We start from the raw sequence: 23,511 nt of genomic DNA on the forward strand, positions 1-23,511 counted from the left end.
AACCCTTTTATTGCCGTTTGGTTTCTCAAGCATGGAAATACTCAGTGATTCATTTCAATATTTTCTTTTTAAACTCAGTTCGGTGCAACATTATCTTCGGCAGAGCTTTGAATTAAGTCTTAAACATGCAGAATATTAACAACCCTTAATTCTGCTCTATACCCGATACCCATTTATCATAAATGAATCATACATGTCTAGAATGGTGTTCAAATTACTAAAAAGTGTGATATGAAAATGGGTATTATGGGTGCATGGAAACTACTGTTGACTTTAAGGTTGCATTACTGATAAATGTGAAGAATCAAAAAAAAAAAAAAAAAAAAAAAAACCCAGCTCATCCACTGCCGTCGTCCTAGGTCTCGTGGGTCTGCTGCTAGGGGGCAGTCCCACGAGGCCGCCACCAGCTCCTCAGACCTGCAGCTGCAGAGGGAGACTGTTGCTTCCCGTGCTGCACCGCAAAAGGCCTGGAGCCAGAAACAACACTCTCAGTCTTCCAAGCCGAAAGCAGATCTAAGGACTGTTATTCAGTCTAGGAAGGCTTTGGCTAAGAGGCCCGGATGCGATGCTCAGGCCTCTGAGGGTGGTCCCCCCCGCGATCAAGCAACAACATCTCGCTCCTCCGCGCATCCCTCAGGAAATCGATGTTTGCCTCCTGCCGCTAAATGCGGTTCGGGACTCATCGGTTTCCAGCGAACGCGAATCGCAGTGTTCTTCAAAATATATCTCAGTGGGTCCTGCGCACAGTGGAAAAGGGGTACAGAATTCAGTTTGAGTATCGTCCACCAAGGTTCAACAGGGTCGTACACACGCTTGTCAGCCCCGAGCAGGGTCAGGTCATGGAACAAGATCCTCAGTCCCTCCTAGCAAAGGAAGCCATAAAGCAGGTTCCTCCTCAAGATAGGGAAGCTGGGTTCTACAGCTGGTACTTCATAGTTCCCAAGAAGGATGGGGGGTTATGTCCTATTATAGATCTCAGGGTACTGAACCGGTCTCTGAGGAGATTCAGGTTCAAAATGCTAACTATACCGTTAATCGTGAGTCAGATCAGGTCCGAGGACTGGTTTGTCACGATAGATCTAAAAGACGCTTACTTCCATATATCCATCCTTCCCCAACACAGGAAGTTCGCTTTTGGGGGAAAAATCGATCAATACAGAGTTCTTCCATTCGGCCTAGCACTGTCACCTCGCACCTTCACAAAATGCATGGATGCTGCTCTTGCTCCGTTGAAACTTCAAGGCATTCGCATCCTCAATTATATCGACGATTGGCTCATTCTAGCACAATCAGAGGAGATGGCGGTTCAACATCGAGATGTTGTTCTGCACCATCTAAGGTGCTTGGGATTGAGACTCAATGTCAAGAAGAGTTCACTAATTCCTCTACAGAGAACTATTTTCCTAGGAGTAGTATGGGATTCAGTCACGATGCGGGCACAACTGTCTCCTGCTCATATAAACACCATCTTGACTACAGTAACAAGTATCAAGCTAGGCCAGGCCATCACTGTCAAACATTTTCAAAGGGTTCTGGGTCTTCTAGCAGCAGCGTCCAACGTGATACCTTTTGACCTGCTGTATATGAGGGCCCTGCAGTGGTGGTTCAGGACCAGAGGGTTTTCCCCGAGGGGGAACCCATTACACACGATCAAAGTAACGCGCAGATGCCTTCGTTCTTTGATAATGTGGAAGAAACCATGGTTCCTGTCCCAAGGCCCTGTGTTAGGAGCACCGTGTCAGAGAACAAATTTGACCACGGATGCATCACTCACAGGCTGGGGTGCGGTCATGGAAGGCCGCTACACCAGGGGTCTTTGGAAGGACCACCATCTCTCTTGGCACATCAATTGCCTAGAGATGCTGGCTGTATTCCCTTCTCAGGGAACAAGGGTTACAGTCGTAACCCGAGACGTTTTATTTTATCTATAAAATCATTACTGTGCTTTCAATAATTTTATTTAATACAAAACAACATACAGAGGCGTAATGTGACACCTAAACGAGAGTCGCGCCTGTCTTTTCGCGTGATTGAAACTCCTTGCATAAAACACACAACTTTATTCCTATAGTGATAATGAATATAATTAATTTGGATGATAAAATGTCCTCAGAACTGTGCACTGTTTGTTTATTGGTAGGTTATGGAGTCAGTCGCTCGCAATATCTTTTGGCTACGAGTGAAACGCAGGACGGGGTCTGAAGTTAGAAGTTCACCCGCAGAGCACGAGTCCATCTCCGGCACATGAACCAGCGCTGATCCGGTGGAAATTGGATAACAACAGACTGGTTGATTACACTTGAATTAGGCTACCTGAATGTTTAAATGTTTTATTTTTACTTCTAAAATGTTTGTTAAATGAGTTTAAATGTAGGCAATATTGTATACATGTTAAAACAGTGTAAAATATGCTGTATTGCTGTACTCATCAACAATAAAGGCCAATGTCATTTATACTGCTGGTTATATGCAATACTATTTTACAAAGGTTTAGAGGAAATAAAAACAGTTAATATTACTCATAAAAAAAAAGTTATTACTCATAAATATTGTTTTTTAAATGTTTAAATTTTAAATTATTTCTACTCAATTTTATTTGTTAATGTACCAGATGCAGTTACTCAGATTTACTTAATTTTTTTTACTTGCATTTACTCAGTTCATACAGTATATTTCATTGATTTCACAGCTTTAAAATTTACTCAATTTTTTAATTGAGATGTTAAAAATGTTTCATCAAAAAAATTGAGTAATCATAGTTAAACCTTTTCCCAATCAGCAATTCTAATGAGAACATGCCGTATTTGGGCATGGCCGTGGCTTCTACCGTCACACTTGGATGTGGGCCGGGTTGGATGTCCACTGCAGCGAGACCCTTCTCCAATCAGGACCCACCTTGGTTCAATGGCTGGAGCAGATAATAGACTTGTTGCCCATTGAAGAAATTACAAGTAAACGGCATTCAAGAATGCAAAATTTCCAATCCACATGGTCTTTAGTACTGAATTATATAGAGACTATAAAATGACAAACTTGCATGGAATATTGGATAACCCACAGACTGTGGTAGTGTAGATTTTTTTTATTTTTTTTTATTTACTGTCCTGTCGATATGTATTGTCCCATACTGTTTTGTGTGATGTTATTGGGCTGTGTGTGTAATATGTGCTAAATTGTGAAAAAAAAAAAAAAAAAAACTTGTTTTTTACGAATGTATGTAAATCAAATGTGGTATACAGTATATGTGAGCTCATTTATTGATCACAGGATTAGAAACAAGACTGTCAATAGCAATCATACTCTCCATAAGTACTGAATAGACAAAGGAGGAACTGAAAGAGACTGTGTTAATGTAAGGTTGTGAAGGTGAAGAAAGTGAAGTTTAAAATGAGTAAGAGAAATGGGGAGAAATGGTGCAAGAAGAAGAGCAAAGAGCTGGCGAGGAGAATAACGAGACTTGCATAAGATAATATGTTTGTCATGTACTGCTCTGAGATACGAAGATTGTGGATCCAAACGCAGTATTTACTGAAAGGGTAATCCACAATCAAAGTGCAAAAACAGGCAAAGGTCAAAACACAGGCAAAGAATCCAAACATATACCAGGACAAAAACACGGGCAGACAGGGTAAATCCAAGAAACAGACAACAGGGTCAAAACCAGGGAACATATAATCAATGGAGTGCACAAAAATGCAGTATGGACACATACAAGACTTCACAATGAATGACTGAGTTGACCAGGCATATATAGGGTGAGCTAATGAGGTTAATGAGACACAGCTGACAGCAATCACGGATGATGAGTCCAGGCAGTGAGTTCTGGGAAATGTAGTCCATGTGTGAATGGCAATGTACAAGAGGGGACCAGAGGGGTGGACAACCAGGTCACTCCAGCGGGTGATTGTGACATAGCCCCCTTCCCAAGGAGCGGCTTCCAGACATTGAGGACCACCAAGGTGAAGCAGACGGAGCCGATGACAACCACGGTGGAGCCAAAGACCCCCAAGGCAGATCTGGTGGAACTGGAGTCCACCATGGCGGATCAGGCGAAACTGCAACACAGAGCACAGAGAGGTTAGGATTGTCCTCGAAGCAGACTGAAATCTGGATCAGACTCATGGGCTGGAGCGGGCTCTGGAGCAGACTCATGGGCTGGGGCGGGCTCTGGAGCAGACTCATGGGCTGGAGCGGGCTCTGGAGCAGACTCATGGGCTGGAGCGGGCTCTGGATCAGACTCATGTGCTGGAGCGGGCTCTGGAGCAGACTCATGGGCTGGAGCAGGCTCTGGAGCAGACTCATGGGCTGGAGCGGGCTCTGAAGCAGACTCATGGGCTGGAGCGGGCTCATTGACTAAAGAGTAATAATATTAAAAATAAAATAATTCATTAGACTTATATATAGCACTTTTCTCTGCACTCAAAGCGCTTTACATGGAAGGGGGAATCTCCTCAACCACCACCAATGTGTAGCATCCACCTGGATGATGCGACGGCAGCCATATTGCGCCAGAACGCCCACCACACACCAGCTTAAAGGAACACTCCACCGTTTTTTGAAATAGGGCTTATTCACATTCTTTCCTACATTTAGATAGGTGGGTAAATGCATTTTTGTCTCAGTGCATGCATTGTTTTAGTTTGACAGGGTCGGCGCTAGCTTAGCTTAGCACAATGAATGGAATCCTTTGTTGCCAGCTAGCATGTCCTGAGTAAAAGTGATAAAAACAAAACAAAAAAAAACACGTAATTACTTCTTGTGGCCTGCGTATTCACAACGAGTACAAATAGCGATGCAGATTAACACTAGGTGATTTCCTAGGCAGATATTGACTTGGGACTATATTAGGGGGAAGCAAAGGCGAAGCACAGCTACTTAGGCGAAGCACTGCTACTTGGGCACAGAGATATCACGCAACACATGAATTTCCACGACTTCCGTCAACATACCGGCGCACAACGAGTCAAAACACAGAAGAAGAAGAATAACAAGCGTGACCTGCACAGAGTGTCTTCGCTTTTGGATTGTTTATTTTGAGAAGTTACAGCTACAGTTACAGCAAACATGGTAATTACCTGCATAGCAAAAGGTTGTGAGAACAAGCAAAGGACATACACGAATATAATGTTTCACAGAATTCCATCGAATGTGGAACTGAGAAATAAATGGCTAGCTGCTCTGGAGATCTGTACTTCAACGCCTCTCTACAAAATTACTATGGAAAATACTAAATACTAAATTCCGTAGTAAATAAAATTACTACGGAAAATTACTACGTGTATGGAAAATTAAAATTACAAAAAAATACTCTCTACAAGTTCAAGATGGCCGCGGCGTGAGTAAACGTGTGTCAAGCTCTACTCAAGCATGCTTATTGCTATCATAGTAGCTTTGTAAGATCTCCTCTTTTTTTTTTTTTTTTTGACTGCTTTTCAATACATTGGCATTAAAGTTTTTCATACAGCCACACGCTTTCTGCTGTTTGGATTACACGATTGGCGCAATGGATGAGTCACATATCTCACTCCAATCTTTGTGGAACGCCATTACACAGAGTAAGACTGATATGCTGGCGCATTTTGATGTAAAAATGGACGTCATTCATAGCAGACTGACTAGTATTCAGAATTCATTAAGTACTTTGGGAGATCAAGTTCATTTGTTAGAGCAACGTGTTGGGGCTAATGAGGACAACGTGCAAGTATGTGTCGCTCGGATTCAACAACTGGAGAAAGACAACTCCTACCTGCTGGACAAAGTTGACGATCTGGAGAATCGAAGTCAACGTTCTAATCTCCGCTTTGTTGGAGTTCAAGAGTCATCGGAAGGCAGTGATATTGCCGGCTTTATGTCCCGTTTGATTCCACAGCTTTTGGGACAAGACAACTTTTCCACTCCGTTGATCATTGAATGGGCTCATCGCTCTCCGACAGTTCGTCAAAGCGATAGAGCCCGTCCTAGACCTATTATGATCAAGCTCCTTAATTTCCAGGACAAAGTGAAAATTCTTCGCATTGCGAGGGAGAAAAAGAAGTTTGAGTACAACGGGACACGTGTATATATCTATCCGGACTTCAGCGCTGAACTGATGAAGAAGTGCAGGAGCTTTGATCCTGTTAAACGTAAGCTTTGCGAACTTAATATGAAATACTATCTTAGATATCCTTTCCACGTTGTGTGTCTTTGTTAATGGCAAACAGCAGCGTTTTAGCTGCCACAAAGATGCTGAAGCTGTCTACATGTCACCACGGACTTCACCAGGATAATTTAATGACTGTCTGAAGAGAGGCTTGATTTTTCGGATAACCGAAGTTTGTTAGTAGCATAATTATTATTATTGTGTGGAGGTAGTTTTGTGATGTAAAATGCTATTTTGGAGCGTTGGATTCTGTATTACCTCACACAGAGCTACTGTTTGGCATATAGCCTATATTTTTCTTTTCTTTTTTTCTTTTTCTTTTTCCGATTTAATTTTCATTAAGTTACATTTTTCTTTATTTTATTATTATTATTTTTGCTGTTTGAGTTGAGTTGATGAGATGGTTTTTGACCTATATTATTTGGTTTACTCACTGGAATGCCCTGGAACATGGGCTGCGTTCCAAACCGCATACTTCCCTACTATTTAGTATGGGAAAAAGAGTAGGCGAGCGAAAAAGTATGTACGAATCCAAAAGAGTAGGCGAGAATTACCTGGGTGACGTACTAATTATCGCGAGATTCGGACTTAAGTGCGTTCGAATATGCCTACTTTCCTACTATATAGTAGGCGAAAACAGTACGTGAAGGAAGCAGTACGTTCGGAACATCAGTATTCATAAAAGAGTAGGCGAGAAGTTCCCGGATGGCTTACTGCTTCCGGCCAGATTTTCGAGCGCTCAACCGATGGATACTCTTCTATCCCAGGAGGCCACGCGAGAGGATACGTCATTATCAAACATCGCAGAGATCGGCGACGCGGGTGCTTTCAAATGTGAGTAAACACAGTTCCTTTTGTTAAAATCGCATATGTTGAACTACTGTAGAGTAAACTGTTGAATTGTTGAAGGTGTAAAGACGTTACACAGTGTAGTATAGTTGTGATTTTGCTGCAAAAACACGTTTTATTATGTATAACGTTAGCTAACGGGAGCTCCAATAAAGACACGTAAGTGACGTCTCTAAAGTGGATTTACATAAACCATATGTACATCTTAAAGACGCTTATTTTAAATGTCTATTTACATCTGACAGGAAAATCTTGAAATATCACAACATGAAATAGACATCTGAGTGATGAATGTGTGCTATTATGTAGAACAAATCTATAAAGTAACTTACGTTAAACATAAGTTATCTATTTTATTTGTCCATTAGTAGTTGATAAATTGAGGAACATTTATGTTGGATAAAAAGTTAAAACAACCTCAACATGTAAATGTAGTGTTGAGCTCATAAATCACAGAGGTAACATGGATCTTGTCTGGATATTACAGGACAGATGAACAGATGTGTGTTTATCCGGTGGAGAGTGGCTCATGAAGGCTTTGAGTGAGTATACTACAGAAATGAATAACAACTATTTAAATCTTAAGTTGTAGTTTATTGTAATTTCAAACAGAGCTATTACAGCACTTTTCTGATTCTTGATTTCTGTGCATTTGCTGCACAGCTTTTGTGGTGGAGCAGGACCTGCAAGGAAAGATGATGGCGGCATTTGTGGAAAAAAAGCGTTTTTGTCTTCTAAATAATACTGAAATCAAATTACATTGTGCGGTTAAAATTACTGCTTTTGTGTTATGCTTGTGCATTTTGTAGGATCTGAAATGCCAGCAGGCTGGTGTGAGCACTGAGGATGAGGAGCCCAGAGCTGAACCCTGGAGATGGTGTGGACGAGACCCTCCATCACTCCACCTGCCCTTATGAGACCCTCCATCACTCCACCTGCCCTTATTGCCTCAGATTGTGAAGCACAACACATCACGCAACAACCTCCGGCACGAGGGAACGGCTCACCTCTGGCGGTCAGCTGATTCATCAGAATAAAGCTGCAGAATGGGAACCGCTGTGTTGAGATGGCAGAAGGATGTGGGGTTCAGCGCCTGTAGCCTACATACATGATTGTAGTTTGAATAAAGCTTTGTTTCATGTGTTGCCTTATGCATTTGTTTATTGTGTGGTGGTGACTTTCATTCATTCTTTTACTAATTTATTAATATTTCTCATTGTTTTCAGTAAATAAAATATAATTATTTAATTAATGTTTTATTTAATTGTTTGAAAGAAAATGTAGATATGTTCATTATATACACATCTAGAGTGTATTCAATCATGCATAGCTATGTCATATGACATACATTACATTTTGTTTGTTTTATTGAATTATATCATTTTCAGTAAAAAGTAATATAATTAAGTATTGGTCAGCATTTATCGTTGTTGTTATTGTATGTTTTGGGGTGGGATAGCAATGCAATTCATTCTGAGGTAATATTAATTTTTAATATTAATGATACTTAAAATTTTCGAGTATAAAATCAACAGTTTTCCTCCAAAGGCGAATCTTCGAAAAGCTGCCCTTTGTGGAGACATTACAAACGCTGAGGAAACCCGTTCTAGGTAGGGCTGTCGAGTTACTGATGTTATGAGATCTGTAAAAAATCTCATTATGTATGCAAACCCATAATATATATATATATATATATATATATATATATATATATATTATGGGTTTGCATACATAATATGAGATTTTTTACACAGGAAAAAAGAACCTACAAGGTTGAATATCTTAATATATATTTTCTTAAATAATTCATTATAATACATTTTAAAAAAAGCATTTTTTGTTATTTATAGGCCTGAGGGATGAAACGACAGTTAAATTCAATAAGAAAAAGAGGAAAAAATAAAGCAGTTAGCCACTTTTGCTTGTGGATGAAAATGTTTGGATAAAAAAAAAATAACAACATATTCAAGAGATGACAATTTTGGGATTTCGTAATAAAAATAAATAATATCGTTAAGGACAAAACGGTGGGTCACATTAGTAGGGTTAAATATAAGAACTTAAATCAACCCTAAATGTATTCACAAAATAAATGGGCAGCAGTTTCTTCAAAAAGACCACAAAATGAGCAAGTTTAATCAATATCAAGATATTTACAGATAGATGAATTAAACGTGTCGTTCAAATCTTTTAAGTTGTTGCGCGTGATAACGCGTTGTAGGTCACATGATAACGTCAACATGGCAGATGTCCGGTTCGCATTCATACTCAACGAGATCTGGCTATAAAGTACCTACTCTTTTAGCGCTCGTTAAGTAAGTACTTATTGAAATTAAGTGCCTACTCATTGAGTATGCGGTTTGGAACGCAGCCATGGTCTCTGGGGCAGCTGGGTTAGACTTGAAGGGTGTTGTGTTTTTATGTTTATATGTTTTGTATTTAAATGTCCTGTTTGTTTGTTCTGTTATGATCAGTTTATTTGATAGTTTTTGCACTCTTGTAATGATTTTTTGGATTCAGTTATTTTTGTTCTTATATTTGACCAGTGACAGTATCATTGTTAGTTATTTTTCAAGCTGGATAAGGTTAAGGGATTAAAAATCATTCACTTGAATATTAGAAGTCTGGTGTGTAAAATTGATTTACTTCGTGTGTGGGTTGATTTAAATAAGCCTGATATTATCACTCTTTCCGAAACATGGCTCAATAGCAATGTTTCAGATAATGAAATTAACTTAACCAATTATGTTGTTTACAGATCGGATAGGTCCTCCAGGGGTGGAGGTGTGGCTATATATGTTTCTACAGGTCTTGTTTCTGAATTAATTATACCTTCGATTGATCCTTTATATTTTGAATGTATTTTTGTTAAGGTGGTTTTCCATTTAAATAAATGTATAATCATCGGGAGCATATACAGACCACCCTCTTCACCAGTGGAGTCCTTTAACTGCCTGATATCCACTATTAATTCAGTTTTTGGTAAAAATGAGCTAATCTTATTAGGCGACTTCAATAAGAATTGGTTGGATACGTCATGTAATAAAGATTAATATAATTAATATTAATATAATTAATAATTTAAATCTTACCCAATTAATTACTGAGCCAACTAGAATTACTTCTCGCACACAATCTCTTCTTGATTGGATACTTGTCTCACACCCAAATAGATTTTTAAGGTCAGGTGTGATGTCCGATTGCTTTAGTGATCATTCGATTATATTCTGTGTATGGAAAATTAAAGTACCTAAATTGCCACCAAAATTAATTAAAATCAGACAATATAAAAAAACTGAATTTAGATTTATTTATTCATGATCTGATTTCTATTAATTGGAATATATATCATTTAATTCCTAATGTACAAGATGCTTGGGATTTTTTTATACTGAGTTTATAAATGTTGTAGACAAGCATGCACCTTGGAAAATTGTTAGGGTTAAGGGCAATCATCTTCCTTGGATTAATTCGGAACTTATTAGTCTCTTTAGGCAAAGGGACAAAGCATGGACAACATTTCGTCTGACAAGAAGTAATGCTGATTGGGAAGTCTATAGGCATTTGAGAAATTTGAGCAAAACAAAAATTCGAAATGCAAAGTCTAATTATTATAAAGAATGTCTTTCTTTTCATTATAAAAATCCTAAACAATTCTGGAATAAAATTAAAAACATTATTAAGACATCAAATAAACATTCAGTTAATCAAATTAGAGCTAATAATAATACAATACTTCATGACTCCTTATCTATTGCGCAAGAATTTAATCAGCATTTTTCTTCAGTTTGGTCTACTTTAGTATCTGCCTCTTACTTGAATACTGATATTTGTAATGAGACTGCATCATGTAATAGTTCATTTTCATTTGGGAAGATTGCTCCAATTGATGTTCAGAGTGCCATTGATGAATTAAAAGTGACTAGTGGTGAAGGATTAGATGGAATTGAAAATAGGTATCTTAAATTAACTTCCCATATTCTTATGTATCCACTAGCTGATTTATTTAATCTTCTTTGTCTACATGTGAGTTGCCGGTGATCTGGAAATGTGCACGCATTACTCCGCTTTATATGGGAGGTGATGTACTTGATATTAATAATTATAGACCAATATCTATTATATGTTCTATATCTAAAGTTTTTGAAAAATTAATTTATAAACAACTTTCAAATTATTTATGTATTAATAATATTCTATCACCATCTCAATCTGGTTTTAGGTCTAATCATTCCACAACTACTGCATTACTTAAGTTTACTAATGATGTGTTTTCAGCCTCAGATAATGGCAAGCTCACAGGTGCTATTTTTCTTGATTTGACTAAAGCTTTTGATTTGGTTGATCGTTATTTGCTTTTAGATAAACTTCATGTTATTGGTTGTTCAAAAAATACAATTTTGTGGTTTAATTCATATCTGCACAACAGGAAACAATGCGTTGTCCTAAATGGGAATAAATCTGATTTTCTGATTCAGCAAAGAGGTGTGCCTCAAGGTTCAGTTCTGGGACCACTTATTTTTTCTATTTATGTAAATAATTTACCATTACTTCTTAAAAACTGTCAGGTACAACTTTATGCGGATGATACTGTCATATATACATGTAATTCTGATCTTATACAAATTCAATTATCTCTTCAATCGGATTTTAATAGTTTACAAGACTGGCTTTTGGCTAATAAATTAGTGCTTAATAAAACCAAGTCATACACTATGATTTTTGGTTCTAGACATAAACTTAATTCCAAAACCTGTTCCTGTGTTATATCATGTAAAGACGGTATTCCTCTGCATAGAGTTGATACTATTAAATATCTTGGTGTATGGCTTGACTCTAAACTTTCCTTTAAACCACACATTAATCACATTTTACGAAAAGTCAATGTTGGAATGAGTATTTTGTATCTATCTCGAAATTGCTTCTCTTAGTGTTCGTAAGAAACTAGTTGCTCAATTAATATTTCCGTTCTTTGATTACTGTGATGTGGTTTATCAGACGGCATTAAAATCTGATCTTGTCTCACTTAATTCGGCATATAATAGAATTTGCAGATTCGTTTTAGTATGTTCCTTTTTCACTCACCACTGTACAATGCACTTCAGTGGCCATCTTTGAATGTGAGAAGGCAGATTCACTGGCTCCAATTTATATTTAAATGTATTTACTTTGATTATCCTAGTTATCTACAACAATACTTTGTACTCTTTTCTTCAAACCACCAAGTTAGGCATTCTGTACAGACTTACTTTTTCGTTCCTCGTGTTAAAAAAACAATTGGTAAGAGAGCATTTATGTTTAAAGCCGTATTAGACTGGAATAATTTGCCTGTAGATATTAGATCCATTACTTCTTTTCGGTTGTTTAAACAATCTTTTTTATCTTATTTTAAAGTAGATTGCACATGCTATCATTGAAACTGTCGTTGTTGTTATGTGTACTGTTGCTTCTTTTTCTTTTTCTCTTGGGTGGTGTTTTGTTGTTTGCCTGTTTGTTGATGTATTGTTAATTGTAATCTTGTTATGTTCTTTAAGTTGTAATTGTTTTTCATTGTAAGGATCCCCTCAAAAACGAGATGATACATCTCAAGGGGTTAATCCTAATAAATTCTAATAAAATCACTACGTCTGAAACATACGGCCGTCCCATCCCATCTATTTTCAAAGCACAGGCAGAACAAAGTGCACATGTAAGTTGTCTTTTATTACTCTTCCTTATGTTAATCTGTGTCTTTATTCGGTTGTAAGATAGATGCTGAGAAGCTGCATATAGACTACGGTTCAAATAACGTTAGCCTCCTCTAGTATAACCTCTTGTTGAATTCAACCTGTTTAGCATGAACAACCAAACTAAAATAAAAATCGCTGTTATCGTTACCTGTAAAATGAAATGACTGAGGGCTAAGTTAGCTATATTTCTCTCACCGAGTTAGCCTGGTTCTTTTGACTCAGGAGTTTTAGTATAACTAGTAGAGAGGAGAAGGCTACAAGCAGTTTACTATACATGTGTCATGTTTAAAATAATCACTTAATCTGTGGACAGCTGTCCATTTGGTCCATTCGGCGTGGGGCGTTTTTTCCAGTTCATTTTATCACACCGGAAAAAAAAATCGAGTAGGCCTACTGCCGGATGGATCAGCGCCGTGAAATCCTCGGTAGCTGTGACACAACTGCGGGCACGCTCATCTTGATCTGACGCGTTGAGCCTGGTCATAGATGGCAGCAACTTGTCCCACTCGCCACAGCACCAACATTCTATTTCAGTCGGCATATTCCCCCAATAGCCAAAATAGCCAGGCAGCTACTATTCACGCCGGTATGTTGACGGAAGTCGTGGGATTTCATGTGTTGCGTGATATCTCTGCGCAAGAAGTAATTACGTGTTTTTTTTTTTTTTTTGGGGGGGGGGGGGGGGGGGGGGTTATCACTTTTACTCAGGACATGCTAGCTGGCAACAAAGGATTCCATTCATTGTGCTAAGCTAAACTAGCGCCGACCTTGTCAAACTAAAACAATGCATGTAACAATGCAAAAATGCATTTACCCACCTATCTAAATGGAAAGAATGTGAATAAGCCCTATTTCAAAAAACGGTGGAGTGTTCCTTTAATGGTGGAGAGGAGACAGAGTGATGAAGCAAATTAGTATATATATACTAATTGGCTTCATCACTCTGTATATATATATATATATATATATATATATATATATATATATATATATATCTGTATATATATATATATATATATGGAGATGATTAGGAGGCCATGATGGACAGAGGCCACTGGGCAAATTTGGCCAGGATGCCGGGGTTACACCCCTACTCGTTTCGAAAGACATCCTGGGATTTTCTGTGTAAAGCACATGATCTGAGACCACTCACTCACAGGCACACTCGTAACCATTTATCTTGTCAATGCCCCTTCCATAATCACAGGGATTGCTCTGACAGTCATCTAGGTTAACCTCGCAGTAAGCGCCTGTTAAAACACAACATAGTTAAAGTAAATGACCAAATGAGCTTTTGACAGGTAGGAATTTACTCATTTTTGGTTGTTCCAGTAAAAGTGGCACCTGCGGTTCCTTTTGGGCAGATGCATAATTCTCACGGTCCTGGCAGGTGCCTCCATTCTGGCACGGCTGACTAAGACACTCATTAATGTTGATCTCACACAGACGACCCGTGAAACCTACACGGCAGGAACAGGTGAAGGATGCCAGGCCGTCTTTACAGGTGCCATAGTGACATGGGTTGGATAGTAGGGCTGGGTAAAAAATATTGATTTCTCGATTTTAATCGATTCTCATTTTTACAAACCTATATCGATTCTTAAATCCCAAGAATCGATTAGGCTAGTCATCCTGTTTTCAGTTGAATGAATGGAACATTGTAGCGTGCATCCCATCCAATAAATCGCAATAATCTTTGTGCTTTGTTACTATTGATATGAAAAAAATCCATTTTCTTACGAAATTCAAAAACATAAATACCATTTTGGTGCTGTGGCATGAGATCGCTCTGGCGCAGCTCAGCTCAAGAGAAGCAGCAGCGCAGAGCACACATGATCTTCTCTTCTGCCTTAATAATACCAGTTACAGCGTGAAATTAACACGAATGAGCATCTGAAAGTGTGTTAAAAGATAGAGTACAACTTATCGAAATCCGTATCATGTCACATGGAATCGCTGAATCAGTGTTTCAACCGTGGAAATACGTCAGTAAAACAGCTTGTAAAAAATGTCATGTAAAGTCACATTTACCTCAGAAAAACCATATCCAGTGACCATAAACTCGTTAGTCAGCTAGAAAAATTAACTCTAGAGAGAAGCATTTTGCTAAATATATGCACCCTATTACATATTCATTATAATTTTTTATGTTCTTCAATATTTAATGCATGTTTGAATAAATCTGGCAAGTTTTTATGACAGCCACCATTTAAATGTTTATATTTTATATAACTTTATTATTATAAAAAAATAAAAGTGTAATTTAAGTGTTTGTTTACAAATCAGTTCATTTTTACCTTCAATATTATAGTAGGCTAATGAAGCCTAGTAGACAACAACTGACTCCCATAATTTACAGCATTAGTTAAGAGATTTGTTTTCCTTGAGGAAATTTGCCATGTATTTTACCTGATATCCAAAATAATCAATATTGAATCGAATCGGAATCGAAATCGAATCGAATTGCAAGCTTATGATTCGAAATCGAATTTGAATCGAATTTGTGTCAATACCCAGCCCTATTGGACAGACATTCATCTACATCTGTCTCACAGTGCTGCCCTGTGTAACCTAAAAAGAAAACAGATTCATTTATTTTATTTATTATGACAGCATTTTCTCACATTCTGGCCTTAAAATGTACATGTTTTTCCACACTTACAGAAAAAAGATACAAAAGCTGTCACTGGGACGGTACCTTTTTAAAAGGTGCATCTATATACCTTATATAAACTTAAAAGGTGCATATTAGTACATTTTAGAACACAGTGATAGCTTTTGTATATTTTGTTCTGAGTGCATTACTTTTAGAGCAATTTATAGCCAAATAAATATTTGGTTGCACTTTATTTTACAGTATGTGTACTTAGAGTGTACTTACGTAATAAAATACTGGGTAATATAAGGTAACTACAGGAGTTACGGTTAGGTTTAGGAGTAAGAGTAGGTCGAGGGTTAGTAACTAGTTATTACCCAGTTATTGTAATTAGTGTAATAAGTATGTACATGGGGAACAGGTCTGTAAAATAAAGTGCTACCAAATATTTTAGAGCTACAAAAAATATTGACAACAGAAATACAACAAGGGATGCACCGATAAGAAAATGTTGGCCGATACCGGTAATTCTTTATATTTGAAAGCCAATAACCGATATATTGGCCAATAAATCTAAATCCAAATTTGTATATAATTTTCGAGACCCTGATTACAAAAACAAAAGACTAACCATTAAAAGCCATGTCATAAGCACACAATTATATAGTATCTCTGGGGCCGGTTTCACAAAGATAGACTTTGACTATGGCTTAGATATAGTAGATAGTCAGACTTCAGATAGACATCAAAATCAGACCGTTGCACAAAGCACTTAAGACTTTGACTATCTTAAGTAGGACTACACTGCAATGCATTCTGGGTAAAATAAGACACTTTTTGAAACAAAAAACATGGCGGATCGAGTAAGCGCATTCAACCGCTCAGTGCAGTTTACCCCAGCGGAAAATATGCGTTTGTTGGAGGAGTATAACAGTCACAAGGACATTTTACTTGGGGAATTTAGCGGAGAATGTAGTAACAAGTAGAAATGTTTAAATTATGAGCCATTTTCCTTTTTCTTTTGGCTGTTTGTAATGTAACTGATTGTTACTGCTGGTTGCCAAGGTAACATAGAGTCTTAAGGGGGTCGCACACCGAACGCGCAGCTCAGCGCCGCGCCGCGCAGCGCCACGTTTTTTAAATTCGAACACATTATTCTCTATGAGAGTATACACACACCGGCGGCGCCTTTCGGCGGTCTGTCCGCGGCGCCCAGCAACGGCTCAGGACCGTGTTCAAAATCCTGCCGCGCCACAGAGCGCCATTTAAATAGTTTTATATTAAATTTACATTTATGTGTCTCAAATCGTAGTTAATGTATATATGGACTTAACTCTGTGCTGCAATATACATTTAGTTTTATATTTATTTACAGAAATCAGAAAATTGCTGATGTTATCGGATTTTCAGGTGACAGTTGTCCTAGACGTGGCGCGGCGCGGCGCGGCGCTGAGCTGCGTGTCCGGTGTGCGACCCACTTTAGACCTAAGTTAGCCTGGGGGTAAGGTGTCTAATTTTTTTGGTTTAAATTAAGTCAGTCCTTATTTTTGTGAAACAGTCTAACTTGCATTAGACTAGTCTATGAGCAAATTTTAGACTAGTCTAACACTATAGACCGGTCTAAAATAGCTTTGTGAAACCGGCCCTTGATTATAATTGTATGTAGCCTATATAACAGACTTGCGCTGCACATGTTGCACTCCAATCATATTTTAAGCAATTCAAAACCATCATATACTTTTTCAGGCTTTAAAAAAATGAAACAAGCAGACAGTGTCTTCATACCTTCAGTGCACTGGCAGGTGTACATGTTGGGCCCATCAATACACTTGGCCCCATTTTTACAGGGGGTGCTAGCACACTCATCGAGGTCGAACTGGCATTGGCTACCCGAGAATCCTGAGAGGGAGGTAAGAGGAAAGAGTTGTGGATCATTACAATCATTCCTCCGGTTTGCACTCACTTCATTCCTCCACACTCGCCTATACAACTAAGCCAGTGTTCATTAATACACGGCAGAAAGCTTTACCCCTCTTTCTCTTTCTCTCATGTTTTCAAGCTGCTTTTCAACAAACCATCACGGTGAGTTTACTGTCTATAACTGTCTATTCAGTGGAACACCAAGCCATGCTGGTTGCCTCCTTTGTCCCGTAGAAGTTTTCCATCACAGTGTGCATTCTCCCATCCAGCCTTTGCCCCCCTCTCTGAATCTGTCTCACCAAAAGAGCCCCACGCAACCCTTGACCTAATGCTATTCAGCAACCCTGCCGCTCAGGAACCCCCAACATTTGTGCTTTCTCCCTAAAAAGTTATTTTAATCCCTCGATAAGACGTCTGCTGTTCAAATATACAGTCTGAACACATTAAGGGCTACAAATCCATCAGTGCAGAGACTTATGGGACACAGTTGGAGACTAAAGTTCTTTAACAATCTTTTTTTTTATTTTTCTTAAGAAAGTTGTTGCTATGGAGTTCTTAAGTAGCCTGGGTTTCCCCATACTGCCTTGAGCAGCGCGATTTTATTCACGCTGCAAGGTAGTCTGGATACCATGGACTAATTTTTCCCCTGAAATAGGGAACCAATCACAGAACGGGGAGGGAGCAGGAAGACGATGACGAAGTATATGCGACACACCGAAGCAGTTTGTTTATCTATGGATCCAACATGACAGACGTAAAAATATATGCATATTTTTAGGAACACATCTACAAAAATATGCCTGTATTTCAAGTTGATAAAATAATTTAAAATCCACATCAGTTTATTTGTGCCGACGCGCCACGCCCTCCCAGGATCTATAACGTTACCTAGGCTACTTCCACTTTTAAAAATGCATCACAACCGCGCGCGCGCGTTCTGCTTGCAGTCGTCAAGATGGATGCTGAGGAGTTGAAGAAAATAATAGCTAGTGGAGATTGTAAAGTTGTCGACAATACGTCATCAAAAATCAAGTCTAGTGTGTGGGAGAAATTTGGAGTTATCTGAAGAAAATATTGTGAAAGGCTTTGCTGCAAACATTTTCGTGTTGGATAGCCGCAAATGTGGAACTTCATCCCTGAGGAAGCACGCAGATAACTGGTAACAAAGCAGCTCTATCGAACGGTATTTTTCATATTTAACACTGTTAAGTATGTGTGGTGTGCAGGGTGTGTTTGAACCCAAAATTGTCAGATGTAGGCTAGACGAAATTGTGTGGCATATAGGCCTAGTGTTGTAGCCACGTCTGTTCGATTTGTGTGGTAACGTTAGCCATGTTCTTCATGTATCGGCCTTTTGACAGCTTCGGCTGAAGTTGTCCTTGTGTTAATTGTCGTGTAATAACTTCTGTATGACCTGGCAATAAACATTTTTGTAAGTGTGTCTATAATGTGATAGTCTAAACTGATTTTATTTCGGGTGCGGGTCGGGTGTCGGTTCTATTTTAAGCGGGTCGGTGCAGATTTTTATTAGTGCTGCTGTTGGAAAACGGGTCGGGTGCGGATTTACAAAATCGGACCCGTGCAGGACTCTCTGGTGTACACATAAATCTGACCCATCGTCGACTCGTCTTCTTCGTTGAATATCTGTCGCTCTACATACGTCATCTGGTATAATTTGAAATGATTGGCTATGAGCTACGTACAGGCGCATTTGATAGACATTCGTAGCGCCCAATAAACGGCTCTGGGCATTCGTAAACCACGCCTCAAATACGAGAAAATGTACATGTGGTTCCCAGACCACGTCTCAAAGAGAAAGTGGTCTGACGTTAGCCAGGCTAGTTCTTAAGGTAAATCTAATGGATTTTTCTGGGTTGTTTATTGTTTGCCTGGTTAAAATCATAAGTCTGATCACATTGAATTAATTACACATCTTGTTTAATAGTGATAATCCTGATAACAAATTCTTAACTTGCTCATGCCATTCCCAGAGCCCCCCTGGTATCTGTAATCAAGTTCTGTCTCATGAATCTTCAGAAACACTGGAATATCTTCTGAGCTGCTAATATGCCACATTACAAAAAGCCCCCTTGTAGTTGCTATGGATTCAGTGTGTAAACAACTGAAAAGAATCCCTGTGCCGCATGCTGAAAAGGAGCTCTGATTTCCATCTGAAACAGCGAAGAGGCCTAGCTTCCACTTCTTCAGCTTACCGCCCTCCAAACTCCTCCACACCTCTCTATAGTCCCGGTAGGCCCCTTTCCTTACACAACCTCATCATGCCTAACATTGTACCTCCACTCTACCCCTTTTTACTTATGCATGATTTCCTCTGCATCCTAAATATGTCGTTCTCCTACAAAAAGAGCCTTTTTCATAAACCTACATTTTCAACTAAATTATTTTCGCATCATTGGAGCTGGACAAAGTATCAAAGTAGAGTAAAATAATAATAAAAGTTAAATATCTACTGTGAACAACATTCAAAACATTTTAATATGTAGTCATTAAATAATTAATTGAAAGAACATTAAAATATTTAGAATTTCTAAATTAATGAAATTTGAATTAAACAAATTTCTCAGTTTAATAAAGATTTCAGTTTTTTTTATTTAAAATTAAATTAATATAAAAGTATAAAATGTATAAAATATTTATATTAAAATGTTTATATAAGAAATAAGTGTTCTTATTTTGTGAATATATTAAATTTTATATTCACAATTTTATTTCTGACTAATTTCGGAACAATTCAAATTTAAAACACTGACAGACTTATGAACACAATAAATGCCATAAGCAGATTTTTGCAACGCACAAATGAAATGCAGTACTGTGCAAAAGTCTTAGGCACGTTAGTATAAAAAAAAAAAAAAAAAAAAAGGTTTTACGCAAGTTATTTATATCTTTGGCTGTGTAACGTTCACCAGCTGGAGTGCCCTTGAGAGCCACCAGAGGGCACTCCACACCAGACTCTCACGTTCACTCACAGACTACATCTCCCATCATTCTCTGCCTGGACTCATCAGCACTCATTATCACATTCACCTGTTTCTCATTATCTTGTTTAGTTCACCCCATATAAGCCTGGTTCACCCCTTCACTCACTGTGAAGTTTTGTTTAGTGTCACACTGCAACTGGTTTTCTTGTTTCTTGGTTTTCGGATTTCCTGTTCCTTGGATTACTCTCTTGCCTCTGACCCCTGCCTGTCTTGTTTTTGTTTTGTTTGTTTGGACTGTCTACCTGTGTTTTGACCCATTGCCTGTTTATTGGATGACGTGTCTGGATTGCCCCTTAATAAAGCTGCAATTGGATCTCACCTTCGAGTCTCAGAGCAGTTTCGTGACAGAAAACTTCGCCAACACAGATCCAGCAGCCAAGTAAGACCCAGACCCATCATGAATCCAGCAGCACAGATCATGCGTCTCCGTCAGACCAGCCCATAGAGGAATAAGTCATGGACTTTTTGGAGCTGGCTCGCTTGACCTGTATGGATGAGTTATGTCTGATGATCTTTTTTCGTGGAGGACTATCCGAGCCGCTTAGCTCCGTAATGCCACTTTATCACCCTAGCTGGACTCTAAAACAGTATGTTGACTTGGCCCTGCAACTGAGTGGCTCAACTTTTTCTGTGGGTTTCACGTCAGTCCTGCCGAGCCAGAGCTTCACGTCAGTCCCGCCGAGCCAGAGCTTCACGTCAGTCCCGCCGAGCCAGAGCTTCACGTCAGTCCCGCCGAGCCAGAGCTTCACGTCAGTCCCGCCGAGCCAGAGCTTCACGTCAGTCCCGCCGAGCCAGAGCCAGAGCTTCACGTCAGTCCCGCCTAGCCAATGTCTCCGGACAAGATGGCCGCCGCCGAGCCAGTGTCTCCGGACTAGATGGCCGCCGCCGAGCCAGTGTCTCCGGACAAGATGGCCGCCGCCGAGCCAGTGTCTCAGGACAAGACGGTCTCTGCCGAGCCAGTGTCTCAGGACAAGATGGCCGCCACCTCCGCCGAACCAGTGTCTCAGGACAAGATGGCCTCCGCCGAGCCAGTGTCTCAGGACAAGATGGCCTCCGCCGAGCCAGTGTCTCAGGACAAGATGGTCGCCGCCGAGCCAGTGTCTCCAGACGAGATGGCCGCTCCCACGTCGCCTGAGCCCTCAGCAGAGATGGCCGCCAACACGCCTGAACCTGAGCCCTCAGCAGAGATGGCCGCCGACACGCCTGAACCTGAGCCCTCAGCAGAGATGGCCGCCGACACGCCTGAACCTGAGCCCTCAGCAGAGATAGCCGCTGCCACGGTGTCTGTTCCTGTTCCTGAGCCGGTGTCTGTTCCTGTGCCATGGTCGTCTCCTCCCTGGCCTCCCGCAGGGTCGTCTCCTCCCTGGCCGCCCGAAGGGTCGTCTCCGCCCTGGCCGCCCGAAGGGTCGTCTCCGCCCTGGTCGTCTGGAATCCGCTCCTTAAAAGGGGGGGCTATGTAACGGTCACCAGCTGGAGTGCCCTTGAGAGCCACCAGAGGGCACTCCACACCAGACTCTCACGTTCACTCACAGACTACATCTCCCATCATTCTCTGCCTGGACTCATCAGCACTCATTATCACATTCACCTGTATCTCATTATCTTGTTTAGTTCACCCCATATAAGCCTGGTTCACCCCTTCACTCACTGCGAAGTTTTGTTTAGTGTCACACTTCAACTCTGAGCGTTTTCCTGGTTTTCTTGTTTCTTGGTTTTCGGATTTCTTGCCTGTTCCTTGGATTACTCTCTTGCCTCTGACCCCTGCCTGTCTTGTTTTTGTTTTGTTTGTTTGGACTGTCTACCTGTGTTTTGACCCATTGCCTGTTTATTGGATTACGTGTCTGGATTGCCCCTTAATAAAGCTGCAATTGGATCTCACCTTCGAGCCTCGGAGCAGTTTCGTGACAGGCTGTAGTGTATCAGTAGGAAATATCAGTTTACATTTCCAAACATTCCTTTTGCCATTAATTGTAAGAATTGTAATTAATAACAGTAATTAATTGTATAAAAAACAGAGATTTTGTGTGCCAACAGTCTGACAACAGCCGGAATGATCTGATCTCACCATCATCGAGTCTGTCTTTGATTACATGAAGAAACAGAAAAAACTGAAACAGACTAAGCCCAGAAGAACTGTGGCAACGTCTCCAAGATGCTTGAAGAAACCTACCTGCAAAGCAACAGTTCTGTGAAAGTTTTAGGCACTTGTATAAAAATGCTGTAAAATGAGGGATTAGTGTTCTCCTCCCTATTCTGTCCTGGGAGGTGATTGACCCCTGTATGCTCACCTGTGGGGCATTCACATTGGTAGTAGTTGATCTTGTCAATGCACTTCCCATTGTTGAGGCAGGGCATGCTGGAGCACTCATCAGTATTGATCTGGCAGAAGACTCCCTCGTACCCTGCCAATTAGCATAGGGGAATTAGCTCCAGATCTAACAAGAGAATTCAGCCTGCCTTAGCGATGCTATTAGTGTTTCTTTTGTCTATAATAAACACAATATATCAGCTTTATGTAGACAGGCATCAGTATAATTAGAGCTACAGCCAAAAAAAAAGCTATTTATTGGATCACAGGTTGGTCATGTGAGGTAATGACGTCACCAGTATGAGGTAATATATAGTGAGCATTTAGATATAGACTGTGTCCAAAACCAAATGCAGCAATTTTTTTGGATTACCTGGCATACAGATGCAATGGAAGCCTCCAATTTTATCCAAACAGGTAGCATCATTCTGGCATGGGTTGGACATGCACTCGTTTATGTCCAATTCACATTGAGAACCAACATATCCCTGCAGACATTTACACTGGAAGGAACCTTTTGTGTTTATACACTTTCCAGTATGTTCACAAGGGTTTGCACCTAAAAAAGAGACACAAAACGCCTTTAAAAAATTTTTTTTTTTAAATCCATCTTTTGATCACTAATACTTTCAGGTTGGCAGGGTGTTTTAAGTGGTTGCTAGGGTGTTCTGGGTGGTTGCTGTGTTGTTCAATTGTTCATTTTATTCAGGTGTTTTTTTTAAAGAAGCCATTACTCACCCAGTGAGCATTCGTCAAGGTCTTGGTCACAGGCTGGGCCAACATAACCCAGAGGACAGGTACAGATGGCCTTGCCGTTGACTGGGTTGGTGTCACAGTTTGAGCCTTTCTGACATGGGTTCCTAATGCAAGCATCATCCAGGTGACACAGCAGACCTAAGACATCGATACACACAATAAAAGTAAGTTTGTACAGAAATGTATGACAATAAAAATGAGTGAATGTCTCC

The 23,511-nt window shown here is 39.7% G+C and overlaps 1 protein-coding gene across 2 annotated transcripts in view; it reads right to left on the reverse strand.

The window, feature by feature from the left end:
- Positions 1-3,234: 3,234 nt before the first annotated feature.
- LOC307158217 (uncharacterized protein) overlaps positions 3,235-23,511 on the reverse strand; it is a 130,099-nt gene continuing 109,822 nt past the window's right edge. The window contains exons 19-25 of one of the 2 annotated variants that reach the window (XM_079870617.1): positions 23,282-23,437; positions 22,917-23,102; positions 22,524-22,637; positions 17,099-17,212; positions 14,097-14,252; positions 13,875-13,967; positions 3,235-4,353 (exon numbers count right to left, since the gene is read on the reverse strand). In XM_079870617.1, coding sequence (XP_079726743.1) covers positions 4,079-4,353; positions 13,875-13,967; positions 14,097-14,252; positions 17,099-17,212; positions 22,524-22,637; positions 22,917-23,102; positions 23,282-23,437 — 1,094 coding nt within the window. In that variant the 3' untranslated portion in view covers positions 3,235-4,078. Of the gene's footprint in view, positions 4,354-13,874; positions 13,968-14,096; positions 15,289-17,098; positions 17,213-22,523; positions 22,638-22,916; positions 23,103-23,281; positions 23,438-23,511 lie in introns of those variants that run through there. The other variant, XM_079870618.1, reaches the window with a different exon arrangement.

Source organism: Squalius cephalus, assembly GCF_949319135.1.
Source record: "Squalius cephalus genome assembly, chromosome: 5".
In the NCBI taxonomy this organism is placed as follows: domain Eukaryota; kingdom Metazoa; phylum Chordata; class Actinopteri; order Cypriniformes; family Leuciscidae; genus Squalius; species Squalius cephalus.